Here is a 27404-nt window from a genome sequence, read left to right on the forward strand (position 1 = left end):
GACCACTGAAATAAGAAATGAAAACCAAATTCTCTAGTAAAATAAGAAAATTACTGGTTTTTGGCCGATCAAAAGAAAGGTAAACAAAAAAGAAAATCATTGGATCATAATCGACCAAAAATAGGTATAGGCATGCACCCATTAAATCCAACATATACAAAAAACTTGGCTTCCGAACATTAATATACCAGCACATATGGACATGCACGTGAATCGTGCCTCCATATATAATCTGATAATTTGTTACAATAGCACTACATTTTGATGAGTGTGACTTCGATGAAAACAGGCAAGTGCGCACTAATGTAACGACCATGAACCAGACATTAACAGGGATCATATGACTCCATGCAATGATGCAATAGCTAGCAAGATTCACTTGATCTTGCTAGCTATTTTTAATTTTAAATTTCTCATTTGACAGGATTATCTAGCTGTCGTCATGCTCACCCATTGTCCCCACACCTTAACAGCTAATGCATAGTATATACCTCCTGCTGCATTGCCATCTTTAGCTTTATAATTTCACCCAATACCTCCTGAACTCTAAGCAGGGATTTGCAGAACTAAAATTCAGGCCATGAAGATAAGTAAGGCTTTAGTGGTCTGTCTCACAGTGGGTTTTTTAGGTCTTCTAGCTTTTGCTCTGGGGTTGACAGCAGAAATCAAAAGGATCAAGGTCTCTATCAATATCTCAGCTTCTATTAGTGCAGTTACCCTCTCTAATTTTCTTTCCACGTATATTAATTGGCTTGTTGTAACATGCGAAGGTTTTGACAATTGCAGGTATCTGATGTCACATTCACTTCTTATCATGAATGTACGCACCCAAGAAGTGTGGCTTTCGCTCTTGGTTTGACTGCCTCACTATCTCTTATAATTGCTCATGTGATCATTCATGTATCAGCTGGGTCCTTCTGTTGCTGCTATAGAAATACTCTTCCTGATCCAACCTCTAATAGGAGGAAACTTTCATGGTTTTCTTGGTAAATACATCGATTCATAACGATCTTATATTCTATTGGTAAAGTGGTATATCTATATATACAACTGAGTACTAAATTCATGCATCAGTTCTTATATAGTTCACTTGATTTCTTGGTGCATGCACGAGTACACTCATTCTAGCAGTTCTCCTTTTACTAGCAGGAACCTCACTGAATGATTACAAAAGCAGTAAAGGAAGCACAATCGTTGGCGCCAAATGTTACCTGGTAAAGCCTGGAGTATTTGTTGGAAGTGAGGTTGTGTCACTTGTGAATGTAACCACTGGGATTATCTTTTATCTCATGACTGTATCGGCGATAAAGAAGATGGAAGCTGATAATGGTGCTACTGGTTATCCTAATCCAGGTAAAGGTATCCAATTAGCCTAAGCCAGATTCTACTCGAATGAGTGTGGCAGAAGCACCAGTTCTTCTGGACAAGATAAACCCGAATTCGCAACGACTAAAGTCACTAAACCCTGTTTTGGTCTGGATAATGGCCGGAAGCATGAATAGAGATTGGGGCAATTTATGCAAATGGTTTGGCACGTCTTTTGCAGTAGTACCATTTTGCTGTTGGTCATCGGAGAGGTTAATCATTTTATTGATTTTGTTTTTTATTTTGTATAGCTTTCATTTTTCATTAATGTATAAATCAGCATTTACCACTCTGTGCCACTGAATAATCAATGAAAGAAATCTTCATTATCATATACTAGAGCTTGCATTACTAGATCAGTGCTTTTGATGCACCAAAATTTAAAAATAAATAGTGTACAAGTATTCCAACTCTCAAGACCTTCAGAACCAAGGAAACCCCAACCTGAAACTCAGAATTCGCATTGAGGGCTTTATCTGGCAACATTTGCAGCGCAGTGATTTCTCCAAGATACTGGGAGCACAGCAAATAGATATATCAACTGACAACAAATTAATGTGTTATGGATCCAAGTCATGTTTACAGATCTCACACCCACTTTTCTGTATTCCAGAGTTTGTGATGAATAGTGGAAAGAAAAAGAAAATTTTGCTTTATCGGCCACCAAATCTGCCATTGCCTTTGTGATACGGTTTTGCTACACACACAACGTTGTGTGCACCGAGAGGGGATCCAACGGCTCTGCATTGGGATAGGGGTGGGCAGAAGTGGGCCCCACCCCTCCCTCACACGGTACACACAACGTTGTGTATGAATCATTTTCGTTAAAATTTTCTCTTACCTCTTTCTTATTGGTTTTAAATCAGATTAGCAAAGAGAGAACAGAAGGCACGAGGTGACCAAAGAGGTATTTTTACAAGCCGGCTTTCCTCTGTCTATGAGTACAATATGTTTATTTGGTCACCCACATTGAGTTTTGTGTTTTGAGTTGTTATGTTTGTTTTGTTATTTGTTAATCGCATCAGCGGCCGATTATGCGAGTTTCAAATATGAAAATTTAGAGGTTATGTAACAAGCAAGCTTATAAGAGAAATAAAACTTCAAATTTTCATTGAATCTTAATATGGGATGTAGATGAATACAAGAAGTATTATTACACAATTGTGCACTATTACATATCAAACTGTACAAAGTACTCGAACTCTCAAAAGGAAGGTAAGGAAGAACTTCAAGGCCGAACAATCGCAAGAATTAGTCTCAAAATACACTACCAGGGTTTGATATGGTAACATTTGCAGCAACTGGTTTCCTCCAACTACACAGCCAACAGACTGCGACAATCATTTTGTCAACTGACCACAACATATTGCTAGTCAAGTTTACAGATTTTATACCCCAATTTGGAGTAGAAGGGTTTTCTGCTATAGCATTTTATCTGCAAGAATGAGTGCATTAAAGGAAAAGATTAGTGCTCCTTGCTTTTAATAGGAAAAGATTGAGCAAAAGTATCTATCAACTACAACTAAAGGAGGAAACTGTAAACAAAAATACGTTACCTAACAAGTCACAGTAAAACAAGTCTGATTCATCGCACAACTAGTTTCAGCCATGTCACTGGAGAGATATCAACGGATGCGATTAAAATGGGCAAACGGCTCTGGATTGGCTTTGGTTGCAGGTTTAACCAACTCAGGTGTCCCAAATACATTCCAAAATCTTAGAGTTTCATCCCCAGCCGCAGATGCTACAGTACATCCATCTGGACTCTGCACAATTCACAAAAACATAATTAGCAGTAGCTAAAAGGGGAGAAACTAAAATCACATTTCTTTAGAACAATCAGTACCTGAGCCATGTATAGAACTCTTGAAGTGTGACCAGTAAGCTCAGCAATCTTAACCATTGATGGATATTTCCAAAGGGTCAATTGGTTTTGAGTGAACCCATGAGAGCTCAAAAGTTGTCTCTCATTTTTGTTCCACAGCAAAGAACACACTTGTGATCCAGCATCAACAGAATTCAAGCAAGCTCCAGTATGGGTGTTCCAGAATTTAATACATCTATCGCCTCCACCACCCCCAGAAGCAAGTAAATTAGCCTGGAATGGACACCAAGCAAGAGCTTTCACGGCAGCAGTGTGGTCTTCGAGTCTGTGAAGCCATTGTGTAGGAGAGTTCGAAGAAGCAACTGATCTATCCCAAATATGAAGAAGGTTGTCATTCCCTCCACTTGCTAATTGTTGTCCTGAAGCAGACCATTGCTGCTTCAGGACATTGCTGCTACCCCAATCTAGCAGATTCAAGTAGTAATCATCAATAATCTCTGGAGCATCTAATGTCCTCTCTGAAGTCTGTAACATTGACCAAATAGAAACTAACATCAGAATCAAGTATAATCAGTTATAACCAGATTTCTGAATGATCAATACAATGAAGAAGAAATTACTTGAGGAATGGATCTTCGGGGCTTTGTCGGCTTTGCTTGTTGAACCGATGCAGTTTCAGGGAGCAGCGACTCCGCAGGTATAGGTGGCTTGTTCTTGAAAGCGAGAATTCTGCTTCTGTTTAGGTTCAAAGCCTCTGCAAGCTGCTTCCTGTTAGCCTCTTTCGCCGGAGAACTTGCAACAGGATTTTCCTTACCTTTCCTTGCTTCCATTAGCATGTAGTGAGCGTAGTCAAAATCCATCGCCGATCTGTTGGGGATAAACCTGTCCAACTGTAATGTTCATAATAAAACCCAGATTAGAACTGGAAAAAAAAAGAATCTAGAATATCCCTAGGTTAATTTTGGCAAATCCAAAACAAACCCAAATCATAAATATACCCAAATTTCTAACAATTAGGGAAATGGAAAAAACCAACCTCCACAAAACCCAAAGAATTTTTTTAAATAAACTAGATTAAGAAAGATCCTATCTAAAAATCTTAGAGTGAAGTTAACAAGAACATCCGTTTTCTTTAGAGTTTCTTCTGTGGAGGACATGTTCTTGCAATGGATTTCTAGATGGAGACTTGTTTAACATACTGAAAGATCCTCCTGCATCCATTATATCAAAACACACAAAAACAAAAACAGAGAAACAAATACAAATCCTGCAAAATAGAACGATAGATCAACCAGGAAATAGCAATCGAACTGTATAACAAAAATGTATATGATTAGTAAAAAGAGGAGGAGGAGGAGGAGGGTTTACTATTTGTATATAAATTTTGAATCTCCGAACGACTATATGCCGGTGTGGTTGGTAAGATAACCGTTGAAATTTGACTGGACAAAAACGCCCCTGTAATCAGATTAGTCAAACATGAGAAGGGTCTGTTCTATATCGTCTATGGATCATTGACCTACGAAAATGCTTGTTAGTTATAATAACACACTCCTATGTGTTGTCATTGTTATGTGCTGTCAGGTTCCTATTGGTCCTGTATTTAGTCTTCTCTGATTGGTCCTAGTCTATTGAGAACAGCCTGTATAGATGTGTGTGTCGGGTGGTTTATTGTGTCTAAGATTCATAGAACATTCAACAACTTTTGTAATAATATTTTCCTCCATTAACGGAATTCTTCTGCTTCTACTATAGTATCAGACTGAGAATCTTGTACATTCTTAGGGTTTGATCCTTTTTTCGCTGCTTCTCTTTTCATTTAATTCATCTTCAATCAATTGATTCTTTGCTTGATTTCTTTCAATCTCCACTTTTCAGATCCAGTTTCTTGATCTGTTTTCTTTACCTTGTTGTTAATGATTCAAGATTTTCCAGAAATCTTCATCTATGGAAAATCCAACTTACAATTGGATCACCAAAGTTCCTCTAAATCAATTAACAGGCTTTGATCATCTGAAGTTGAAGGATGACAACTTCATTACATGGAAGATTTGATGCTTCATGTTATTCGCAAGTTCAAGATCATGAAATTTCTTGACGGATCTCATCCTTGTCAAGCCTCAATACACAAATCAACAGAATCAGGATAACGGCATTGAGAATCCATTATACACTGACTGGGTTGATGAATATGCTACAATTATCATGTGGATTCATTCCACAATTTCAGATTTTGTCATCTCCTACTTCTCAAACTCTGTTACCTCTCATCAACTATGGATAAGCATTGATGAACGATTCTCCCGTGCTTCATCTACATATTTGATTCAACTCAGAACAGAACTTTTGTCCATTAAACAAGGTAACAAATCAAATCCAACCTTAATTAGTGACATCAAGTCCTTAGTGGATCAATTAGCTGCTGCTAGTGAATACATTTAATGAACTTGTTGTGGTCACTTTAGCTGCACTTAATTCTAATTATATTCCATTTGCTACATCAATGCGTCATCGATTTCCACCAATTACAGTATTGAACTGCATAATAATCTACTTAGTGAAGAAGTTGTTGTTAGTGAAAGAGATCAAGCTTTACTTATTACTGAGTCAAATAATAAAGCCTTTGTTGTTCAAATGAATGCTTTTAGATATTTTGGAAGAGGTAATTATCATGGTTATACTGGTGGTTATAATGGTGGTAGATCTGGTTACTTCAATCCCTCTGTTAGTCGAACTGGTGGAAGATTTAGTTCTTTTGGTAGAGGTAGATCTCAATTCTGGTAGAGGTTCTTCATCTCATACTGCTTCTACTTCTCATCCTACTGCTGCTCCACCACCATCAAATTTAATGTCACCTGAGGAAGAAATAGAATGTCAAATATGTAGAAAAAATATGGTCATGGTACTTTAGAGTGCAGAAACAGGTTAAATTTCTCCTATCAGAACATTCATACACCACATCATTTAAGTGCAATGTTAGCTTCAGCTAATATAATGGAGGAAAATCCTTGGTTTACTGATACTGGAGCTAATAATCACATCACACTTATCTCAATGAATTACAAGATTCTTAAGCATATGATGGTTCTGAAGCTATTCAAGTTGCTAATGGAGAAGGTATGCACATTACTCATATTGGTGTTTACCTGAAATCTACTCCTAATCATCAGTTCAATCTTAGCAATTGTCTCTTAGTTCCTCAAGCATCTCAGAACTTGCTATCTATACACAAATTCACCTCAGACAATCATTGTTCTATAACATTTGATGCATCTGGTTTTTCTTTGAAGGACTTATCAACTGGGAAGATACTTTTACAAGGCCCTCACAATAATAGCTTGTATCTACTTCACTTCATTCACAACTCTCAGAATAAATCTTTCCCCGGTGTTACAACTAACATATCTGCTGAAGTTTGGCACAAGAGATCGGCTAATCCATCCTTTCAAACAATGAAGCATGTTTATAGTTCACTTCAACTATCCAATGTAATCAAAAGTCCTTTATTTTGCATTGATTGTCAGTTAGGCAGAAGTCACAAACTAACTTTTACTTTGTCCACTCACTGTAGTTCTAAACCTTTAGAACTATTTCATCTAGATCTTTGGGGACCATGTCCTGTCACTTCTATTTAAGGATTTAGGTACTATATCAATATTGTGGATGACTATTTTAAAAAGATCTTTTATCAATATAAACTTCAATTTGAAAATGAATTGCAGTGTAAAATTGTTATTAGGATTTAGGTACTATGTCAATATTGTGGATGACTATTTTAAAAAGATCTTTTATCAATATAAAATTCAAGTTGAAAATTAATTGCAGTGTAAAATTGTTTTTATTAGAACTGATGGTGGGGGTGAATTTGTCAACAAGGAAACTATATTCTTTTCTCGCTGATTCAGGTATTCTTCATGAAATTTCTTGTCTACATACACCTGAACAGAATGGTGTTATAGAATCTAAGCATAGACATCTTGTTGATGTTGGTAGAACCTTTTTACTTCAGTCTGATATTTCATCTTCTTTTTGGGTAGAAGCATTCACAACTTCCAATTACACTACCAATAGGCTTCCAACCAGGTCCATTAACTTCAAATCTCCATTTGAGATGTTATATCACAGGAAACCTGACTACACTTATCTCATAACTTTGGCCGTCTATGCTTCCCATGGCTAAGACCTTACACAGCTCACAAGCTTGAACCAAGAAGTTCTTCTTGTATTTTTATAAGCTACAACAACCATCATAAGGGCTACAGATGCTTAGACATCTCCCCAGGCAAAGTGTATGTTTCCAAACATGTAGTTTTTCAGGAATCTGTTTTTCCTCTTAAAACTGCTCTGACTCCACACTCTATTTTGGACATTTCTACCCCTGAAGTATCATCTGGTCTTCATCCTGAAGTATCATCTACTTTTATTGCTATTTTTTCTACTGAAGTATCATCTGGTTTTCCTCCTACACCAACTGAAGGATCATCTATACTTAATGCTACACCAACTGAAGTATCCACTGTTCTTAACGTTCTACCAACTGATGCTGCCAATGTACCAACTACTACTGTCTCATCTGAAGTTACTTTGCTCACTAACAATCATCAGATGACCACCAGAGGAAAAGATGGCATTTTCAATCCAGCATGCTCTATCTGCATCTCTGCAAGCTCATCAACTACCTCGTATACCTGCATGTGTGAGTCAAGCTCAAAAGTGCCCAAAATGGAATAATCTTTAGTTTAAGAACATACTGCCATTAAGGATGCAGGTACTTGGTCTATTGTTCCTCCTCATCCTTCACAAAATGTTGTTGGTTGAAAATGGGTATTCAGAATAAAGCAAAATTCAGATGGCTCTATTGACAAATTTAATGCAAAACTGGTTGCTAAAGGATTTCATCAACAAGAAGGTCTTGATTACACTAAGACATTTAGTCACGTTGCTAAGGCTACTGCTATCAGAATTATTTTATCCTTAACAGTGAATTTTAATTGGTCTCTTTCTCAGCTTGATGTCAGTAATGCTTTCTTACATGGAGATCTTACAGAGGAAGTTTACATGGTTCAACCACCTGGATTTGTTAGTAAAGAGCATCCTTATTATGTCTGCAAACTTCACAAGTCTTTATATGGTCTAAAGCAAAATACCAGGGCCTGGTATGACAAACTACTGACTGTTTTACTTTCTTACAATTTCAAACCTCTAAACCTCATATTCCAGTTTGTTTGTTCAAAAGCATCGGCTTAGGATCACCATCATTCTTATATATGTTGATGACATCATCATTACTGGTTGTTCTAGTGTCTATTGTAGTGAACGTATTGCTCAACTGCAACAACACTTTTCATTAAAGGACTTGGGTATTGTTCACTACTTCTTAGGTATTGAAGTCAAGAAAAATGCATATAGTCTTTTTTTGTCTCAAACCAAATATGCATTAGGCTTGTTGGATAAGTTTGATATGGTTGGTGCTAAGCCCCGTTCTTCTCCAATCCCTGTCAACTTCAAGCTTGTGGAAAACTCAGGCACTGTACTTCAAGATCCTTCTTCTTACAGATCATTTGTGGGTGCACTGCAGTATCTTACTTGGACTAGACCTGAGATTAGCTTTGCAGTTAATCAAGTTTGTCAACATATGCAATCTCCAACTTCTGATCATTTAGTAGCTGTTAAGAGGATTTTAAGGTACATCAAACACACCATTGAATATGGCATTTTGTTTACTAAAGGACTCTCTGCAGTGCATGGATTCAGTGATGCAGATTGGGTTGGTGACTCTGATACCAGGAGAAGTACTGGAGGTTCTTGTATATTTTTTGGTTATAATCTTATCTCCTGGTCCAGCAAGAAACAAGATATTATTGCTAGATTATCTACTGAGGCTGAGTTTCGTAGTCTTGATAGTGATGTCCCAAGTAAAATCGACGAGCTTAAGACGGATACAGACTGATACACCTTGGGAATAATGTTGAAGGTACTATGTCCGGTTGCTAGGATGTTAGGAATGTTCATGATGCTAATAATAGTTGGTTGACCTGATCACACTGCCTACCCATGCTTAGACACTCCCTAGGTCGGTGTAATCCCACGTAGTGCGGGAAAGATCGACAGTTTGGACTTTTTGGACACGAGTTTCAAAACACTGTTCTGGACATATCCCACACAATCTCGTGCATCAATAGAGTAGCAAAACCCCAAGACTCGGGTTGTTAAATCGCGCATAGCTCACTCAACAACATCACCAGATGCATAAACTCCACGTGAAGTTGAACAAGATGATGCAAAATATAATGTAAAATATAAATTAGTATGTTATGGCATTGCGGCTTTGCTGTGGGATATGATTATTTTTTTCAATTACTAGTTTATTGGATCCATGATTTAAATTTATTTCATTCGTTATGCCTAAATAAATTAATAAAATATTTAATAAACTAACAAAATACCAATCCAATAGAGAAAAACAGTCAGTGTAAAAGTCTTCAAATCCAATAATATTATATCTGGCTTCAAAAATTTACTAAAAATTATATCTCTTTTCTTCAAATTTTGTGGATTTCTTTTTTTTAAAACAAATTCTTACCTCCATTATTATACTAAATTATTATGTGTTTGCCTCATCATCAAAAGCATCATCGAGATCATAATAATTTTTTTTTTAAAAAAACATCTTGCTCAATTGTTTTTGTAAAAATATGTTTAATGAGATATTTTTAATTGTGTAGTTATCTTAGATTAAATTTATGCATGTGTCTGTTGGAGCTAAGGCTTTAAGAAGTCCTTGCACCACTGGAAAGAAATGTGTTGACACACCATCAGTGAGTAAATACCCTAACCCAAACCTAGTCATTTTTCCCAACTGTTCAATGGTTACTCAACTCAAACTCGATCAATTAGTAATGCTCGTTGTAAATATGGAGACAAATGAACATATAAGTAACAAAATTGTGATAATGGTTTTAATGTGCTTGTGAAGTGTGGTTCAGTTCGCAGTGTGCCTCCCTAACATTAGCAAATATTTATTATCTTTCTATCGGCTATTAGAATCTTTCATCTTTTTCTTCTCCATTTTCTTCTTTCTAATTTGTTTGTACCACCTCCATTTTCTTCTTCCTAATTTAACCTTGGAAATAATAGTAATAGAGTATGAGTAACGTTGCCAAAAGAAATGTTGATTGGTGCTTAAAATGTTGTGGAAGTATGCTGTCCCATTGGGATGCATAGGGAAAGTTATCTACCAAAAAAGCAACCAAACAACTCACGACATCACTAAAATTCCAAACAACTAATTCATTTAGTACCCAAAAAAACTTGAATGAAACTTTTATCAAGTGATCAGAAGACACCATCACTTTATGATGGGTACTAAATTTTCTGACCATGACCACTTCTGCTAACTCCAATATAACCATGGAATGCTTAAAAAATATATATATATAACCATGGAGCTTGAGAAAAGGGCTGGATACTTAAAATTAATGTCATTAATTTAATGAGCTATTTTATGAGGGTAGATTTGTTTTGAACCTGGATCATTGCCCTTGTAACAACTTACAAAAATTCTTAATGGTTCTTTTTCATGATAGTTTCATCTGGCTTCTAAGTGACGGATCATCACATCCGACTCTTTTTATTTTACCAGTCTTCATAAACTTCAAAGAAATTGATATAAAAGAAAGAAAAGAAAATCGGAAATTAATACTTGGTTTAGGTAAAGATTTCCTAGCTCATTATTTGGAAAATAAAATAGAGTAGACATGGGTTCTTGATTGCGCCACAAAAGCGAGTCATGTTGGTGTCATTTTCATATTTTTGCCAATGATACAGTACAGAGCATCCTAATTCTGGTCTTTAATGATTGCCGAATCCTCTACATCCACAATATATTACTCAACCATGGAGAGGGTTCCTAAAAATTCAAGAAAATACTACGAAAATGGCCTGAAACGCGTATTCACCTTCAACATGCTTGGCATTTCCAATTTAAGTTCAGGAATGAATCTATGATAACTCTTGATATTTGTAATCACAACTCAATCCCTTGAATTAGTAGTCGTACTCATCATCCACCACAGTAGCTATCTTGGAATTATTTGGGTAAGAACAATCTTGAGACTATACTATTTTTATTTATTTTTAAAGTTGAGTTTAAAGTCCAAAGGTTATATTAAAGTTTAGAAAATTAAGACTAAACTATTAGTTCCTAGAGTCTCTACAACTTCGACTGATAAAAAGTTTCACCCGATAAACAACAAAATAATGACATCCTTAAGTCGATAATGCTCTCACCTTTTGGAAACTTCCAAATCAACTGAAGCAGTTCGTTATTGTTTTTGATATCATGTGTATCCTGTAGAGAAAAATGGAGCTAAACCATCATACCTCCCTACTCATATCAAGGCATATTAATTTATAAGAAGAAACGTTTTTTGCACCATTTAAAAATTAGCACAAAAAATTGCTACTATGCAGGTTTGAATTAGATGGAAAACTTCAGAGGAGGGAAGTATAAGTTTCCTTCACATTTGTAGTCCACAATATGCATGTAAAGACAATGTATTGTATAAGATCAATGTAAGATGGAATAACAACAAAAAGAAGTTCATATTGCGAACACGCAGATCAAGGTCAGCTGAGTATTCACAAACAATGCGCGCAGACTCATGACAATACAATAAATAGGTTGCGCCTGAAGGGAACAGATTGGTTATGTCGAATCCTTGACTCAGAGTTCTAATACTCTTCCTCGTCTCGTCAACTACAATCATTGTCCTTAGCTCATACAATAAGACAAATGATGGACGAAGTATAAAATGTACGAACATGATATGCTATAAGTAACGAATTGAATATATAAAGTATAGATGTATGAACATAAATGAAACGATTAACTTATATGATTCTCACTCAGATCCCTGTCTCCGGGATTGGGTTTTTCATTATATGGTGGGGATTACCGAAATAGTCGAATGACTTTGAGACTAATATAAGCCTACGTAGCAGGAGGAACCTCACTTACACTCTCTATTTCTCTGTCTCTCTCCTATTCTCTTCTCAATGTTTCTCCCTCTTCCTCCCTTCTTCACTTGGGAGAGAGGGGTATTTATAGGGTGGTTACATGGGGTCCACTTCTGAAGCCCGTTATAACCTTATCCTCTTGTGTCTTGTGCCGCTTACGCAGAGGTCTTCGTGTTCTTGGTCTTCTCTGCGTGTTCCGTTTGAATATTCAGTGCTATCTGTGCTTCCTCCACAGGCTGACTGACACATATGTTGTTTGAGGGTATTTAATGCGGGTAGTTGAGATGTCTGTCCGCGGTAGACAGTTGTCCTCTGCCCCTGTCTTGTCTGCGTCAGTCTGACTATCCCCAGTCGTAGATCTTAGATCTTTCTGGGGATATGATAAAGTGAATCTCGGGTTATCCTTCAGTGCTTCGCAGTGTTCTAGTGTTTCCGTCTTCCTCGTTCCTCTACCGTTGGATCTGGTGGGTGGCGACGCTATCTTGATAAGGCGCGTCTTTTGGCTGTCCACGTGTGGTATCATATCTTGATGTTCTCAGCCGCATGTCCTCCATGTGTGTATTTGTGGACACGTGGCGGAAGATAAAATGTGTACCTACACATATGGAGGGGAGAAGGAAACAACATATTTATGAATCAACACATTTAATTCACTCGTAATTTTAAATCTATCTATTCAGATCTTCCTTGTTTGTGCTAGAGAGTTCCTTTTTCATCTTGTTTGTTTGCAGCTGACTCGGCGTCGAATCTGAGTCAACCCCTGACTCGGACCGAGTCATCAGTCAGACCATTTGTTTTCCATTTTGAGTCAGATCTGACTCGACCTCTGACTCAGACATAACCCCTGACTCGGACTCATTTGAGTCAGGTAACAAAATACCCCTGACTCATGGGACCAAACCACTGACTCACTTATTTCCGAGTCAGATGAGTCAGGTCTGACTCAAAACAAACATATCGACTCAGATCCAGATGAGTCAGGTGATTTCACTCAGATCCAGATGATTCAGATCCAGACGACTCAGATGAGTCAGGAGTAAACAAACATGGTGTTAGTCTTTTTAAAAGTCTGAGCAAAGTTTCATTGGTAGCTGTGGAAGGACAGGAGCCCGAGAATAAGGTTAGCAGTAATAGCCAAACTAAGCCAACTAAGCTAAAAATATATACCAAGAAGGCAAGAACCCCAAGAAGTCAACTCGTGGCTGCAATTGGACCGTGAACCAGTAAGAAAATTAAGGTGATAATCGCTGCTTTATTAACAAATCAAAAGAGAAAACATGGAACATCAAAATCACGACAAAAACTATAATGTTTGGAGTTTCTTAATGAGATTTATATTCTTAGTATGCAATCATTCTTCTCAAATCCTATCTGTGCATGTTGTTGTCTATCTATCTTACCTCTGCAAGGAGTAAAACAGTAAAAATGCTTTCAATGGTAATAAAAAAAAAATTGAATGTAAGTGCCATCTTTTCGTAAACCTAGCCCCAGTCTTGAGTAACTCATCCTGACTGAGGGAGTTTGCTTATTTAATCATCCGTACAGCTTCAATATTATTCATGTAAACCATGTACTAAGCGGCACAACAAACCAAACTCATCAAACATAATTCGAGACATGAATAAAAAATTTCATCCGGAGAACCAAAAAGATAACAAAACCCATAAAAATAAAATATATTTGCGTATTCACATACCTGCTGCAGTGATTTGAAGTTCGAAACATTATGACATAACTCCATAAAGTAAAAATAATAGAGCATTTGTTTGCATATGCACTATTTCATATACCAAGTTCTTAAAAAGATAGAGATTTACCATATTTTTTCATTGTCAAAATCCATAAAAAAATCTCATCGAAATAACATTTGTTGTGCAAAGAGTTTCAAGGATACCTGCAAAACAACAACATACTACGGATCAAAAAAAATAGAGGTTTAATATATTTTTTCATTGTCAAAATCCACAAAATATCCCATTGAAATAACATTTGTTGTGCAAAGAGTTCAAGGATACCTGCAAAACCACAACATACTGCGGATCAGGAAAAAAAATGACAAACCAAAAAATGAAAAAATGAATAGAACCTCCATTAGAAGAAAGACGGAGAGTCGAAAGAAGAAAGAAGGGGCATCGAAAATGGGGAAGATGGGTTAACTTAGGCACCTCCAATGATTTATATAATAGGACATTTTACCCGTAAATAAAAGATTTTTTTAAAGATAATAGTATCAATTAATATTTGAAAATATTTGAGAATTTATATTTTTGACGATATTGTTGTCTATCGTATTACTTTTGGCAAGTTCATGCTATGAAAATCACAAATTTACCTAATGTGTATTTTATTTACCGATAATACTTACCTTATATAATTAGTGCATACAATATTTTCGCCATTTACCTGCAAGTTAAATACACATAGTAAATATTATTTTTGGATAGTTACATTAACTTAATTTTTGTTCTTTTATAGCTCCATTAGTTTATTTTTTCCAAGAAAATATCGAATATCTTTTACACATCTAAAATAGATACTGCCTTATATTGTAATTTTATTTTATGAAATAATAATATTATCAAAAATAATTAATAATACTACGAAATTAATAAAAATTTGATAAATATATATAGTAAATATCATTTGTGTTTTTTTGGTATTTTTTATAATAAAATAAAATCTAGTTACGTTGCTCCGGCGATGAGCTCTGGCGAGAAAACCAGGCGACTGAAAACTAGGTTTTCCCAATGGATTGGTCTTATCCCTGTCGTTATTTTTCCTTGATTTATCTTCTTTTAGGACAGTTTCTTCACCCTGATTTTGGTTTTTCCCACGTCCTTTTATTTTTTCCATTTTTCGAGTTAGGGTTTCGTTTTCTTTTTTAGGGTTTTCAGGAAGCTTTTCTTCATGTTTGTTTCCAAACGTCGTGCTGCTTCTCGTTCATCTTTGCTACCCCCTCCATCACTTTCACAACCTCCTTATCCTCAGTTGAGTCAAGACGTTGTTGTGCAGAGCCGTCATTGTTGTTCCCCATTCAAGAATTTTTGATGGCTGCCTGGGGGAGTAAACGGTAGGGGTTATGCCAGGGTTCCATTTTAAAGCACTTGCAAGACAAGCACTTCTTCTCGGACGACAATAAGAGGTGTTGCAGAGACATTATCTCCAAAGACTTGCCTGAGGAGTAAATTGGACCCAGTGGCTGTTGAAACAAATCCTGCAAGTGATGTTGCTGCCAGTGGGAATGAGGATCGTGTTGTATTTGATGAATCCTTTCACCTTTCTCCGGAACTTCTGAATGTTGTCTTCCAAAGACAATTTACCACAGTATCAAGCATTCCTTTTCAGTGTAGGCTGGGGTTTTCACGTGCTCTGAAGTGCTGTCTTGACAAAGTTCTTTGTACATCTGACATGTCTGCCTGGGTTCGCGTCTTGCTACTCCCCATTTGTGTTTTGTCTCGCTACAGACCTAAACGAGTTGCGGAGGAGAAGTCGAGCAACAGAAAACGACTACAGGTGGATGCTATTGAGCAAGCGTTATTGGACTGGAAAGAACCTTTGGGTTGCTATACTTTGATTTCCAAGTTGATGCGTTTGTCGGACCAATAGAAATCCTCCAAACACGACAGCAAAAAGAAACCTAACCCAATTTAAATGCCTGTCGAAAGAAGATTGAGTTTGGTCGCTATGCAGTGGCAATTCGGGTTTTGTCTTCGGATAGTATTGCCCATCGCAATGAGAAAACTCTTACTGAACTGCAGGCTAAACACCCATCAACTCCTCCTCCTTCCATTCCGGATGAGGACATCATCTGTGACCCCGTTACGGTTGAATCAAGGGTAGTCCTCGGTGCCATTAAGAGCTTTCCCCGGGGAACTTCTTGTGGTCGTGATGGTTTACGCGCACAACACCTAGCCGATGCTATGAGCGGTGCAGCAGTGGCAGTTAAAGACGACTTATTAGATTCGATCACAGGGGTTGTCAACCTTTGGTTGGCATGCAAGTGCCCTAAGGTCTTAGGAGAGCTCATTGCTAGTGCACCCCTTACACCTTTGCTCAAACCCGAAGGAGGGCTAAGACCTATCGCGGTTGGAACTGTTTGACGTCGATTGGTCTCTAAAGTGGCTGCCTTTTATGTCGGTAAGGAGATGTCTTCTTATTTAGGGGATCATCAATTTGGTGTAGGTGTGCCGGTTGGTGGGGAGAGTATACTTCATGTTGTAAATGATTTGCTGGAGTTGAAATTCCATTTGGAAAAGATTTCAATGCTGCTTATTGACTTTTCGAATGCATTCAACATTATTTGTAGATCTCATCTCATCAGAGAGGTCCGGCTTCATTTTCCAGGTATTTCTCATTGGGTTGAATTTTGTTATGCCAGGCCCACTCGACTTTACCATGATCAATACATCTTGTCTTCAGCTCTCGGTATTCAGCAAGGTGATCCTCTCGGTCCCCTGTTGTTTTCTTTGACACTTCATCCTTTAGTGAAGTCTATTGCCTCTCGGTGTAAGCTTGATTTGCACGCCTGGTACCTGGATGATGGCACTATCATCGGTGACACACTAGAGGTGGCCAAAGTTTTGAACATTATAGAATCTGAAGGTCCAGACAGGGGTCTTCATCTCAATATCAAGAAAACAGAGGTCTTCTGGCCTTCTCTGGATCCTCGTAGCATTGATGAAGGTGTTTTTCCCAAAGACATTGGCAGGCCCAACAAGGCAGTTAAACTTTTAGGTAGTCATGTGAGCTTGGATTTGGACTTCATGAGTGACATGGTGCTGAGTAGGGTGAACAAGACTATTAAGCTAATGGAGGCCATCAAAAAACTCAAGGACCCCCAAAGTGAGTTGTTGTTACTCCGTAATTGCGTTGGTGTGTCTAGATTATATTTTTCCATGCACACCACCAATCCTGCAGCCTTACAACAGGCCACTGACCTTTTTGACGATCACTTGCTCAAGTATTTGAGACTTTTAATCACGGGAGATAGAGCTGGTTTTGGTCCTTTGCAACAGAGACTGGACACCCTTCCTATCAAATATGGAGGGTTGGGCATATACACTATGGCTTACACTCGCACCTACTGCTATCTGGCTTCTCAGAGTCATACTACCCCTGTGCGGAAGGTTATACTTGGTAGTTTATTCTCAACGGATAATGGTGTTGCCTATCAGTCGGCTCTTCGGAACTTTATCCAGGTATGTGATTTGCCTTCTTATTACTGCGTCGATAACACCCCCCCCCCCCACCCACCCACCCCAACCCCCCATCACCCCTTCTATGCACTCCTTGGCAGTCACTTATTTTGATGTAGTTAAGAAGCAAATCCCTAACAATTTTACTTTATCTGCAAGAGATTTTGTTCTGTGGCAATGTAATCAGATCAAACATGCTCAAGATTATCTTTTGGCTGTTCCTATCATTGGGTCACATCAATGCCTCGGGCCTAGACAATTCAGAGTTGTTGTTTGTTATCGCCTCGGTATCCCTTTATTTGTGGAAGGTGGTTTATGCTCTTGTTGTAATAAGCCTATGGATATTTTTGGTGATCATGTGCTACATTGTGCTAATGACGTTGGTCTTAAGTTTAGTCATGACTTAGTCCGTGATGTCATTGCGCTTATCTGCTACAAGGATAGTGTCCCTGCACGTAAAGAAGTTGCTTTGGGTCTGTCGACAGTTGATAACAAGGATTTACGCCCAGCTGACATCATTGTCCTGAACTCGGAAAATGGTCAAGAAGTGAGTATGGATGTTACAGATGTGTCTCCGTTCACTGGTGATGGAGTTCGTGCTTTCATCCCCGGCCAAGCCATTTCGAGAGCGATTTCGCGTAAGCGTTCTAAGTACTTGAATGAATGTGCCACACATGGTTATGGTTTGGGTGTTTTATCTTTCACTACTTTAGGGGAGCTTAGCGAAGATACTGTATGTTTTTTCAAGCGTCTCAAGAATTGCTTAATTAGTAATGATGCTGGTAGTGGTCTTGGTATTTTTATTTTTCATAGATTAGGCATTGCTATTCAAAAGGGTGTTGGTGCCCAGCTTGTTGCTCGGTTACCAACAAAGATCCCTCGTGTAAAATAAAAAAATTATAAGAAAAATAGGGTTACGTTGTAAATAATATTTTATATTTTATTCTATTATCACCAAGCCCCAAAATTCTATATTATAATATTTTAAAATATATATAATTTTTATAATCAGCGATTTGCTACAATAATTGAAGATGTCACATTTAATGGCTGAGATATTTTTGTCCATAAACCGTTGAATATCTTTTATGCATCTAATAATAGTAGAAATTATTTTATTTTATTTTGTTATGGAATGGAATGAATAATACTGTCGTCAAGGAAATAATTGCATACAGATATTTTGTTTTGTTTTTTCTACTAACGTGTTCTTTTTTCTCTACGATTTTATGTTTTTGCTTTCGTTTTGTTTAATACGTTCTTTTAATAATTTTGTATTTCGACTATTTGACAGGTTAAATTTAGATCATAATCATTGTTCTAAATTATTCATCGAAAATACTAACAAAAATTCCAACTGTTGTGCCGGACCACCAATAAAGATTTGCGGAAAAAAGATTCATGACTGGGCTAATCAGGTTTTATGGAAAAGAGATTCATGATCGGGCTAATCAGGTTTTTTTCCGATTTAATTGATAGTTTGATAGTTTGGGGATGTAATTAGGAAAATTATATTTTTTAAGAATGTAAACGAACATTGGACACTTGAGTTATTTTCTTATCACGTGATGATCATTCGATATATCATGATGAAATCGTAGATGTTGTGATTTAACTTGTTGATTATCATGATTGATCTATTTTTTTGAGATTTTCAAGAATCATTTATTCCTGGCATGTTTTGAGATTTTCAAGACGTAGGAAATACCATATGGTCCTAGAAATAATATATTAGAGAAAGTCTAGTCCATTTGACCTAGTCAACTGTCTGTTTGGTCCTATTTGGAAATATAAATTATAGTTTGGTCCTAGAAATAATGATTTGGTCCTAGGGTGATGTCATGGATGATGTAATTGTCACTAGGTAGTGGCAGAAATACCCTTTTGGGGCCACATATATACAAAAATCAGTAAAGAAAAAATCTTTTTCAGATTTACTTTCTCTCTCATATTTATTTTCAGATCTAATCTCTTTCTTTTTTTTTTCTTCTTCTTCTTCTTTTCTTCTTGGTAATAATGGCGTCTCCATTATTTTTTCTTCTTTTTCTTCATGCTACTGTTGAATACGTTGTTGTTGCTCATGTTGGTGATGTTGAAGATGAACTTAGGGTTTACGATGATGAAGATGAAATCATGTTATTTGTTGTTGCTGCGGTTATAGATGATGAAGACGATTTACGACGAAATCCGCCGTTGTTGTTGAAGATTCATCTACATCTGTTGAAGATGTTGAAGACGACGATGAAGATGTTGAAAATCTTGATTTTTTATGAAGATGTTGAAGGCGAAGATCTTGATTTTTGATTATGAAGATGTTGAAGACGAAGATTTTGATTTTTTATTTTGAAGATCTAGATTTTGATGACGATCTTGATTTTTTTTTATGTTTGTTGCTCGTGTTGAAGACGATAAACATGATGAATATGATGTTGCTGGTGCTGTTTTGAAGACGATGATGTTTGATGCTGCTGTTGAAGACGATGAAGATGATGAAGATGACGATGCTGCAGTTCATTCCATAAATGAACTCTGTTTTATTTTAGGTTTTTATATAGGTGATTTCTGAAAAAGTAAGTAGAAATTAACAGGAGTTCATTTTAACGAATGAACTACTACCAAAAATAAGTAAAAATTAACACAGAAGGGTACTTTTGTCCATTTAATATTTTTAAATAATTATGGACCAAACAGTAAAGACGTTTTCCCAAAGGACTAAACTGACATGGGCCCACCTAAAAAAGGACCAAACGATATTTTTCCATTTCAAGATTTAGCTATTCAAGGCAAGAAGTTCTTTTAAAATTTAGTTATCTTATTATTAAAAAAAAAATATTTTCCTGAATTTTATTGGTTAAATTCAATAACTTTATTACTAAAAAATATAAATGGTGGGGCCAGAATCAACCAGAAGCTAGAATCAATGTGGAGCTCCGGTGAATGAGAACGCTTTAAAAAACTCTATTATTATATTTTTAATTATTCTTTTCCTATTTTTAAACAGCTCTCGCACCCTAAATGAAAATCACAGTACTAGACCAATTTGATTTGTTGCTTTAGGGTTTGTGTTTATGTTGGCTGTTAGAGCAAGTCTTATGGTGGAATCCATCCATCTTCCACGCCACCTCAGCACTTGGAACTGTGGATAGAATCGCAAGTGTAATGGTGGAATAGTGAAAACGCTATTCTTAATAGCACTAAAAAACCGCTATTAAGAATAGCACTAAAAAAACGCTATTAAGAATAGCACCCATTGCTATTAAGAATAGCGTTTTTCTGTCAGCCGTCGGATTTCAACAACTCATTTTAAATTTATGGATAAAAAAAAAACCTTATTCTTAATAGCACTGAGTGCTATTCTTAATAGCGTTTTTTTAGTGCTATTCTTAATAGCGTTTCTTGTCTTCTACTACGCTATTCTTATTGGCGTTCACATGGATTCCACGGACCCTTCCACAAAACCGTGGAACTCTGCTTAGATTTTCTGTGGAAGACCCCAACTTGGAAGCCACTAGACTTGACATTCCATGATTTTTCCACACTTAAAATAGGTCGGATTCCACCATAAGACTTGCTCTTATAGAAAGAGAGAACTAATGCTCGGGATATGAGATTTGTTGACTCTAGTGCGAGGATATCCCGTTGCAATTTGAATAACTACTGCTGGAAAACCTAATCGTACTTTACGCTTAACATGGGTATAATGCCATTGTGCAAAGGATTTCCAAAATGGCATAACGACCTGATAAAGTTACCGAGGCCAAATACCAACATCCGTGTCAATAACGATCTTGACCATTAGCGTATTCCCACCAATTTGATGTAACGAAAAAGAATACGTACTCCATTTTTGCTTTCGTAGAACTTTACAATATAGTGCTAAAACTATTCATTGTTTTTGACTTTTTGTACTGACAAGAAAATTAGCACATGATCGCACTCAGACATCAACCATTTTAGCCAAAATCCAGTGTTTCCTCATCCTCTTCCTATCATTACCTATGCATTAAATTGCCTCTTTCGTGCCATACAGGTAAGAGGCCAGTTCAAACCACTGCTCGTGATAAGAAATTTTTGTAAAGGAAAGGAAAAAGAAACTAACCAGGTTGTTTAGATAATTGAGCTCATTTTCCTAATGAAATGGCAAAAGGAAACAGGATAAGCAAACACATAACTGCCAAAGGAGGTACACGCTAGCACACCTGTTTCAGAATACTATTCTTCAATGGCGACAAAAGGGATTCCCCTGTCAAAGAAAGAAGGAACACATCAAAACAAGAGAAATATTAGAATTACCAGTCATTGTCAAAACTAAACAATAAGTCTGGTTACTTGGTGTGTGTGTGTGTGTGTGTGGTGGGGTGGGGGTATTGGTATATTGGCTGTTCACACCGTAACAATGAAGTAGTGACCAAGTATTCCCCTACGCAGATCCCTAACTAAAGTAAGCCGACCTATGTTCTGCATCATGACTCCTTAAAATACATAAACATGGAAACTATAGCCTGGAGTATCCGCAGTATTTTTCACATGCCTGACTAGAAATGCCTTAATCTGTTAGTCGACTCTTTTGACCTCTTCACCTATTCTCAATTATGTCCTCTTTCAAAAAATGACCATAAGTGCCTCCCGCATTGGAAAAATGCTTCAAACTCTTCATTCTCCCTTTTGTGAGCATCTAAAACGTCTTAGTTTCAGGGCATGAACAATAATTTCTAAGCAGGTGAAAAGGATGTCAGCCAGGTGATTTTTGATACCAGAGCTAGTTTTTGTATTTGCAGTATCCATCTAGAATCAACTGCTTGGGAGATAAATGCTTTCCCTTTTTCCTTTGGATTTATTGCTAACCAAATGATTTCAGTTATTTATATTTTACTTCAGTTATTTTTGTTGTTGTCTTCTTTATTAATTATAAAAGGTTTCGTTCCTTACTCAGGATTATCCTTCATAAGTATTCAAGCATACTAATACCACTGAGTCTTGCATACTGATTGTAATTTAGTCATTGTTCTGAATTGCTAATCAGAAAAAACGAAGGATCAAAAGTGTGTGGGTTTGACTGGGCTGGAGTGTGTTCATAGAGATTCTGAGAGAAAATGAAGGGAGGAGGTGAATCTTATGGAACGGAAAATCTCAGGAAAGAACACCAAAGAGAAAAACTACTTCTTCGCCAATTACCAGAACCATAATTGAGTGTATCTGAGGAAAGACGACGTGTGGAGTAGCCCTAAAGAATGGCTCACGCATATAATACTTGGACTCACAGATATGAGAGGGGAATTGTAATGTCTAACATGCACTGTGTCTTATAACAAGCTTACCAGCCTCCATGTCGTGAGAAATAATCGTTATCAAGGGAAACAGCAAGAGCAACAGCCACAGCTCTCTCTGAGAGCGTTAGAGGCCTTTCAACTTCTAAATCTTGAATCTGAAACACATGACCACAAGAAAGAATAGAGTAAACAGAGAGTCGCCAAGCAAAAGTTGTAAATTTGGATCCAAAAGATCGTTATTAGGTAACCTACCGCTGCAGCAGCCCCAATCTTAGAGACTGCATCACCACGCCCAAACCTTATTACATATTGACCAGCATCAGTGAACAGCTGCAATCAAGTTACTTCAACTATTAGATTGTCATCTAACCTCAGCGCACCAATGAATGGGTCTTTCTTGCTATCAGGCAAGCCTAACCTGAACCATTCTTATTCAGGGTTAAACGAATCAGGGATGGAGTTTAGTTTGCCTTATTCATATTCCTCCAAAGCACCAACCATGACTCGTCGCCTTGTGCTTTGATATCAAAACAAAGAGGTCAAACTAGCAAGGGTTCTGTTTAGCATTTCTGACCCACTAACACTTGATCAACCACAACCCTGCTCATTGCCTGGTCTACTACCAGATATGCAGCTTATCTGAGTCATGCGGCATGTGTCACACACCTCACAGTAAATATACTATAAAATACAGCATTGCAGAGAGAACAAGAGATAACCTCAAAGCCCAAACCCCTCCAATCTCGATCTATCTCAGCTAGCACTTTCCCATTGATATCCTTCAAGGTAAAAGTCCAGAACCAAAAACCAGGATTTTCAACCACAGCAAACTGCGTGTTCCTACAGGAAAGGAAGAAAAATCATTACTTAGTACATCTTTTTCTCTTGGTTTGTTTGAAATCCAATAATATAACATAAAACACACTGGTAAACATCTAACTATTTAACTTATTAAATTACCCCAAGTACAGATCATAAACTCTTCTCCATAGATGCCATCGTCTGTGAACAACACCAATCTCCTAATAGATTACAAAAAAAAAAAGAAAAAAAAAGAGAGAAGTAAGAAGAGGAGAATTACCTAGATCCCAGAAGTGCCACAGCTGCACTATTAATCAGCTAAAAATGACCTACGAAATTCAAACTGATTTTGCCATACCTTACCGTCTATCTCTACATAAATTGTGCTTGTTATCCACCAAAATGGCCTGCGAACCTAAACAGAAATGCACATCAACTATGAAACTACATATGCAGAAGAATCAAATATCAAAGAAGGAGAAGAATTTAAGAAACCTCACCTTAAACACCTCATTACCCATGGCATCAGTTACACAAGCAACGAACGGGCGCCTCGTACGAAGAATCTATAGAAGTCGTAACATAAACTCCACACTTCAACAATAAGGAGACGATGAAAAAAGTATAAACAAGATAATCTTTACTTCTCATGGAAGACTTTGTAGTGGCTATGTGCAGGGTTTTCCAGGACGTACAAATCATTTGACTTCGCAGGCTGAATCTAATAAAGATCTCCATCACCATAAGAAAACTCTAAATCGAACCATCATTAATATTTTTTAGGAAGCCAGAGAGTTCAAGATGACAAGATGGAATATCAGTATGAATTTCATTAACTTCCCTTGTTTTTCTTCTGCTAATGATTTTTTTTATTAACTCAGGATGGTTTTAGCTCTTGGTCATATTGACTATCCAGGTTTTTCCGGAGTATACTGGAAAACCAGGAACTACGGTTTTAAAGATACAGGACGAGCTTAATCGCGAACAATTATAAACCAAAGTTACAGGTAAACAGTAAGTAATCTTGTAACTTCACTGAAAATGAGTGAAAGTAAGTAAGAGGCCAATACTTATTGATGATAGAGGAATCTAGTTTACACCAAACAGAACAGCATACCTGCCTAGCAATCAAATGGCTCTGCTCTCTTATAAAACCCACGGGCTGAAAGAGGAAACCATGTACATCAAAATCTACATAGTTTTAAGAATTTTGTACTGCAAACCTTGGTAAATTTAATATTCAAAATAAAAAAACAAATATAAATGAGGAAACAGATCGGTTACGTACTGCCTGAGGGTAAGAAGCATCTACTATTGCATAACGGTTCTCCTGCAATTATTGATGTCACTATAATTAGAGAGTGGATGAGTTGAAACTAAATATACAAATGAAGGCCGCAAAATCTTTGGGAGTGACGGATTCTAAAATGCCACACAATGATTAGATACTCAGAAACTGTAGGACAAGTATCTTATCTGTACTGCAGATCTTTATATGAAAATTAAAATATATAAATATAAATCACCTGCTCAAAACCAAGAACAAGATTTGCCCACTCTATATCTCGCGTTATGAGCAGATTGGACCTGGCAAGGAGAGGAGCAACTAGAGCCTGCAAATGAAAAGTTAAGAAAATTATTATTGGTTAATCAATTTGGATGGAGCGAGCTTCATATATTATTTTTGTCGGTTAGCTACAAACCATGGAAGATATCAATGATACCCTATCCGTTTATAACAAGACTTTTTCCCCTTTTACCAACTGGTGAGCCTTATTTTAATACTAATGTGGGAATAAAAACGCATGAAACAAGATATCAATGATACCCTATCCGTTTATATTCCCCTTTTACCAACTGGTGAGCCTTATTTTAATACTAATGTGGGAATAAAAACGCATGAAACAAGCATTATGCTATGTGGCACCAGAAATTAAATCATGGTGCTTCTCGTTGACTGACCTTGCTTATAAACTCATTAGCAATCTCACTTCACCTGGTACTGAAGCAAACTAACGCACCCAACAAGATGTAAACAAGTACAAACTAATGGAAGAGATTGGTAAAGCTTAACGTAACCATAACCCCACCTTGTTGCCGTGCATTTGCTTCATCCAATAAAATTTGCAAAGCAGTTAACATATTTGTCATAACAATAACCCTATGGTCCCTATCCGAAAGAAGTTACCCACATCATTTTTAAGAGTATCATAGTACATATAAATCGAAACAGCTAGGACTAAATTTAGTTACCTCTTCCTTTGATGTTGATTTCAAGGAACCAGTAACCGACTGGCTAGGTGGTGGTGGTGGTGGTGGTGGTGGTGCAGGACCTGTCTCTATCTGTTCATTTAGTTGTGTTTTTGCAACAGATGCATTAGATGGCCACCAATCAAGTGGCAGCTTAAGAGAACGCATTTTCTCATATATGTTATCAATAGGTCCATTACTATGGATAGGTTTCTCAAATCTCTGGTTTGTTCTCATTGTGAATCTCGAATTCTTCTTCCTTTTCTTGTCTGCAACCCACAACTTAGCAAACCAGTCTCTACTTAAATCAGGATCACTTTGAGAACTGTAACACCGCTGGGTCACATTTTGAGAAGTATCAATTTCTAAGGCTGAAACCTGCTAAAGAAATGGAATAGGAAGAGATGCCAAATAACCAACACATATATCCAAATTCACCATTATAAACTTAACATTCTGATAAGTACAGTCGTAAATTAAACTACCTTTTCAAGATAAGGTAATCCACCAAACTTGGAGTGCTGGGGTTTAACATGCTTCTGAAAGTTGCACAGCCCTTTGATCCACTTCATCAATTTATATTTTGCAACCTTCCACTTGGACAACCTAAGTGGAGTGAAAATAAACAAAAAGATCCAATTTTTCTAGATTAATGACAGAAAAATAAGATTATGACTACTGAATACAATTTTGTTCAAGACAAATTAAAAATCAAAGGAAATTAAATTAAGATGTGCCCTCATGAAGAACACATACACCCCAGAAATCTAAAATGTCTTAAAATTAAACGCAAAATTATGATCAATCGAGATATATATTCATAACGGTTGAAAAAGAAATGTCTAACCTGATCAACCAATCGAACTTAAGAGCTTGTAATAAAAGCTTCCAGAGAACAGCTGAACAAGTAGAGAAATTTGTGAGAAGGGTTTTCTTTGTGAGGGAATGAAAATATTACGAGACAAATTAGTGTATCAAACTTTGATGCCCCTTTGATGTCCACAAATCTAGTGGAGACATGTATACGCATGCTTGGACTAGGTTTTATCTATATTATAAGGAACAATGGTGTTCTATATATTATAAGGGACAATGATGTTTTTCCATATAGACGGTTATCTACATTTGGGACACATAAAGGACGGTCTAGATTTAAGTTTTTCAATCTACATTTTTATCATATAAAGAAGGATTGATATTGAGCCCCAGATTTAAGATTTTCAATTTACGTTTTTAGCATCCAAATAGTGATCTAGATTGTGTCATATATTTAATAAGTTTTTGAATTTCCTCTCCACCCTCTTAATGTCATTTATTTGGGAGTTAATTTTTTCATTTAATGTGAAACCATTTCTTTATTCAAAATTAAATTCCCTTTTAACTTAATCCCTTTCATAATTAAAATCTATATTTTTAGCATATAAAAGAATGGTGGTGCCTCATGCCTAAATTTTTTGGTCATATATGCAATTTGATTTCTTTTTGTTTTTATTCATTAATGTCGTATTTTGTGATAAGGATTTTGTTTCTTCGTTTGAAGTTAAAAAATATTCAAATATGATTGTTCTCTATTCATTTTTACTCTTATATTAGGTTTTCTAATACCCATATCATTTAATCTTTTATTTTTTTATGTTGTCCAATTTAACTTTGACTTCTTCGGCCAAAATCAAGAAGATT

The 27404-nt window shown here is 36.7% G+C and overlaps 3 protein-coding genes across 9 annotated transcripts; 1 reads left to right on the plus strand and 2 right to left on the minus strand.

The window, feature by feature from the left end:
* The first annotated feature begins 545 nt into the window (after positions 1–545).
* LOC113304052 lies at positions 546–1657 on the plus strand. Of its 2 annotated transcripts, none has more exons than XM_026553158.1 (3): positions 546–679; positions 787–986; positions 1147–1657. In XM_026553158.1, the coding sequence occupies exons 1-3, from the start codon at positions 581–583 to the stop codon at positions 1163–1165; spliced, it is 318 nt and encodes a 105-aa protein (XP_026408943.1). In that variant the 5' UTR covers positions 546–580; the 3' UTR covers positions 1166–1657. The 2 variants fall into 2 exon arrangements, with proteins under 2 accessions (XP_026408943.1, XP_026408944.1); XM_026553159.1 differs by having other exon boundaries at positions 1150–1657.
* An 807-nt stretch (positions 1658–2464) lies between these two features.
* Positions 2465–4543, minus strand: LOC113304526 (cell division cycle 20.1, cofactor of APC complex-like). Of its 2 annotated transcripts, none has more exons than XM_026553660.1 (5): positions 4316–4543; positions 3811–4080; positions 3212–3715; positions 2922–3131; positions 2465–2800 (listed from the first exon to the last, which is right to left on the minus strand). In XM_026553660.1, exons 1-4 carry the CDS (start codon positions 4409–4411, stop codon positions 2991–2993), a joined length of 1011 nt encoding a protein of 336 aa, XP_026409445.1. In that variant the 5' UTR covers positions 4412–4543; the 3' UTR covers positions 2465–2800; positions 2922–2990. The 2 variants fall into 2 exon arrangements, with proteins under 2 accessions (XP_026409445.1, XP_026409444.1); XM_026553659.1 differs by having other exon boundaries at positions 4227–4541.
* Positions 4544–14079: 9536 nt separating this feature from the next.
* LOC113301794 (altered inheritance rate of mitochondria protein 25-like) lies at positions 14080–26698 on the minus strand. Of its 5 annotated transcripts, none has more exons than XM_026550615.1 (14): positions 26572–26698; positions 26210–26330; positions 25728–26105; positions 25001–25087; positions 24763–24804; positions 24592–24636; positions 23975–24040; positions 23833–23889; positions 23634–23695; positions 23393–23513; positions 22926–23003; positions 22722–22828; positions 21603–21646; positions 14080–14102 (listed from the first exon to the last, which is right to left on the minus strand). In XM_026550615.1, the coding sequence occupies exons 2-13, from the start codon at positions 26294–26296 to the stop codon at positions 21616–21618; spliced, it is 1161 nt and encodes a 386-aa protein (XP_026406400.1). In that variant the 5' UTR covers positions 26297–26330; positions 26572–26698; the 3' UTR covers positions 14080–14102; positions 21603–21615. The 5 variants fall into 5 exon arrangements, with proteins under 5 accessions (XP_026406400.1, XP_026406398.1, XP_026406402.1 ...); XM_026550613.1 differs by lacking the exon at positions 14080–14102 and adding an exon at positions 19927–19965; XM_026550617.1 differs by lacking the exon at positions 14080–14102 and having other exon boundaries at positions 21224–21646; positions 25728–26060.
* Positions 26699–27404: the final 706 nt, after the last annotated feature.

This window comes from Papaver somniferum, chromosome 8 (genome assembly GCF_003573695.1).
Source record: "Papaver somniferum cultivar HN1 chromosome 8, ASM357369v1, whole genome shotgun sequence".
NCBI lineage: Eukaryota > Viridiplantae > Streptophyta > Magnoliopsida > Ranunculales > Papaveraceae > Papaver > Papaver somniferum.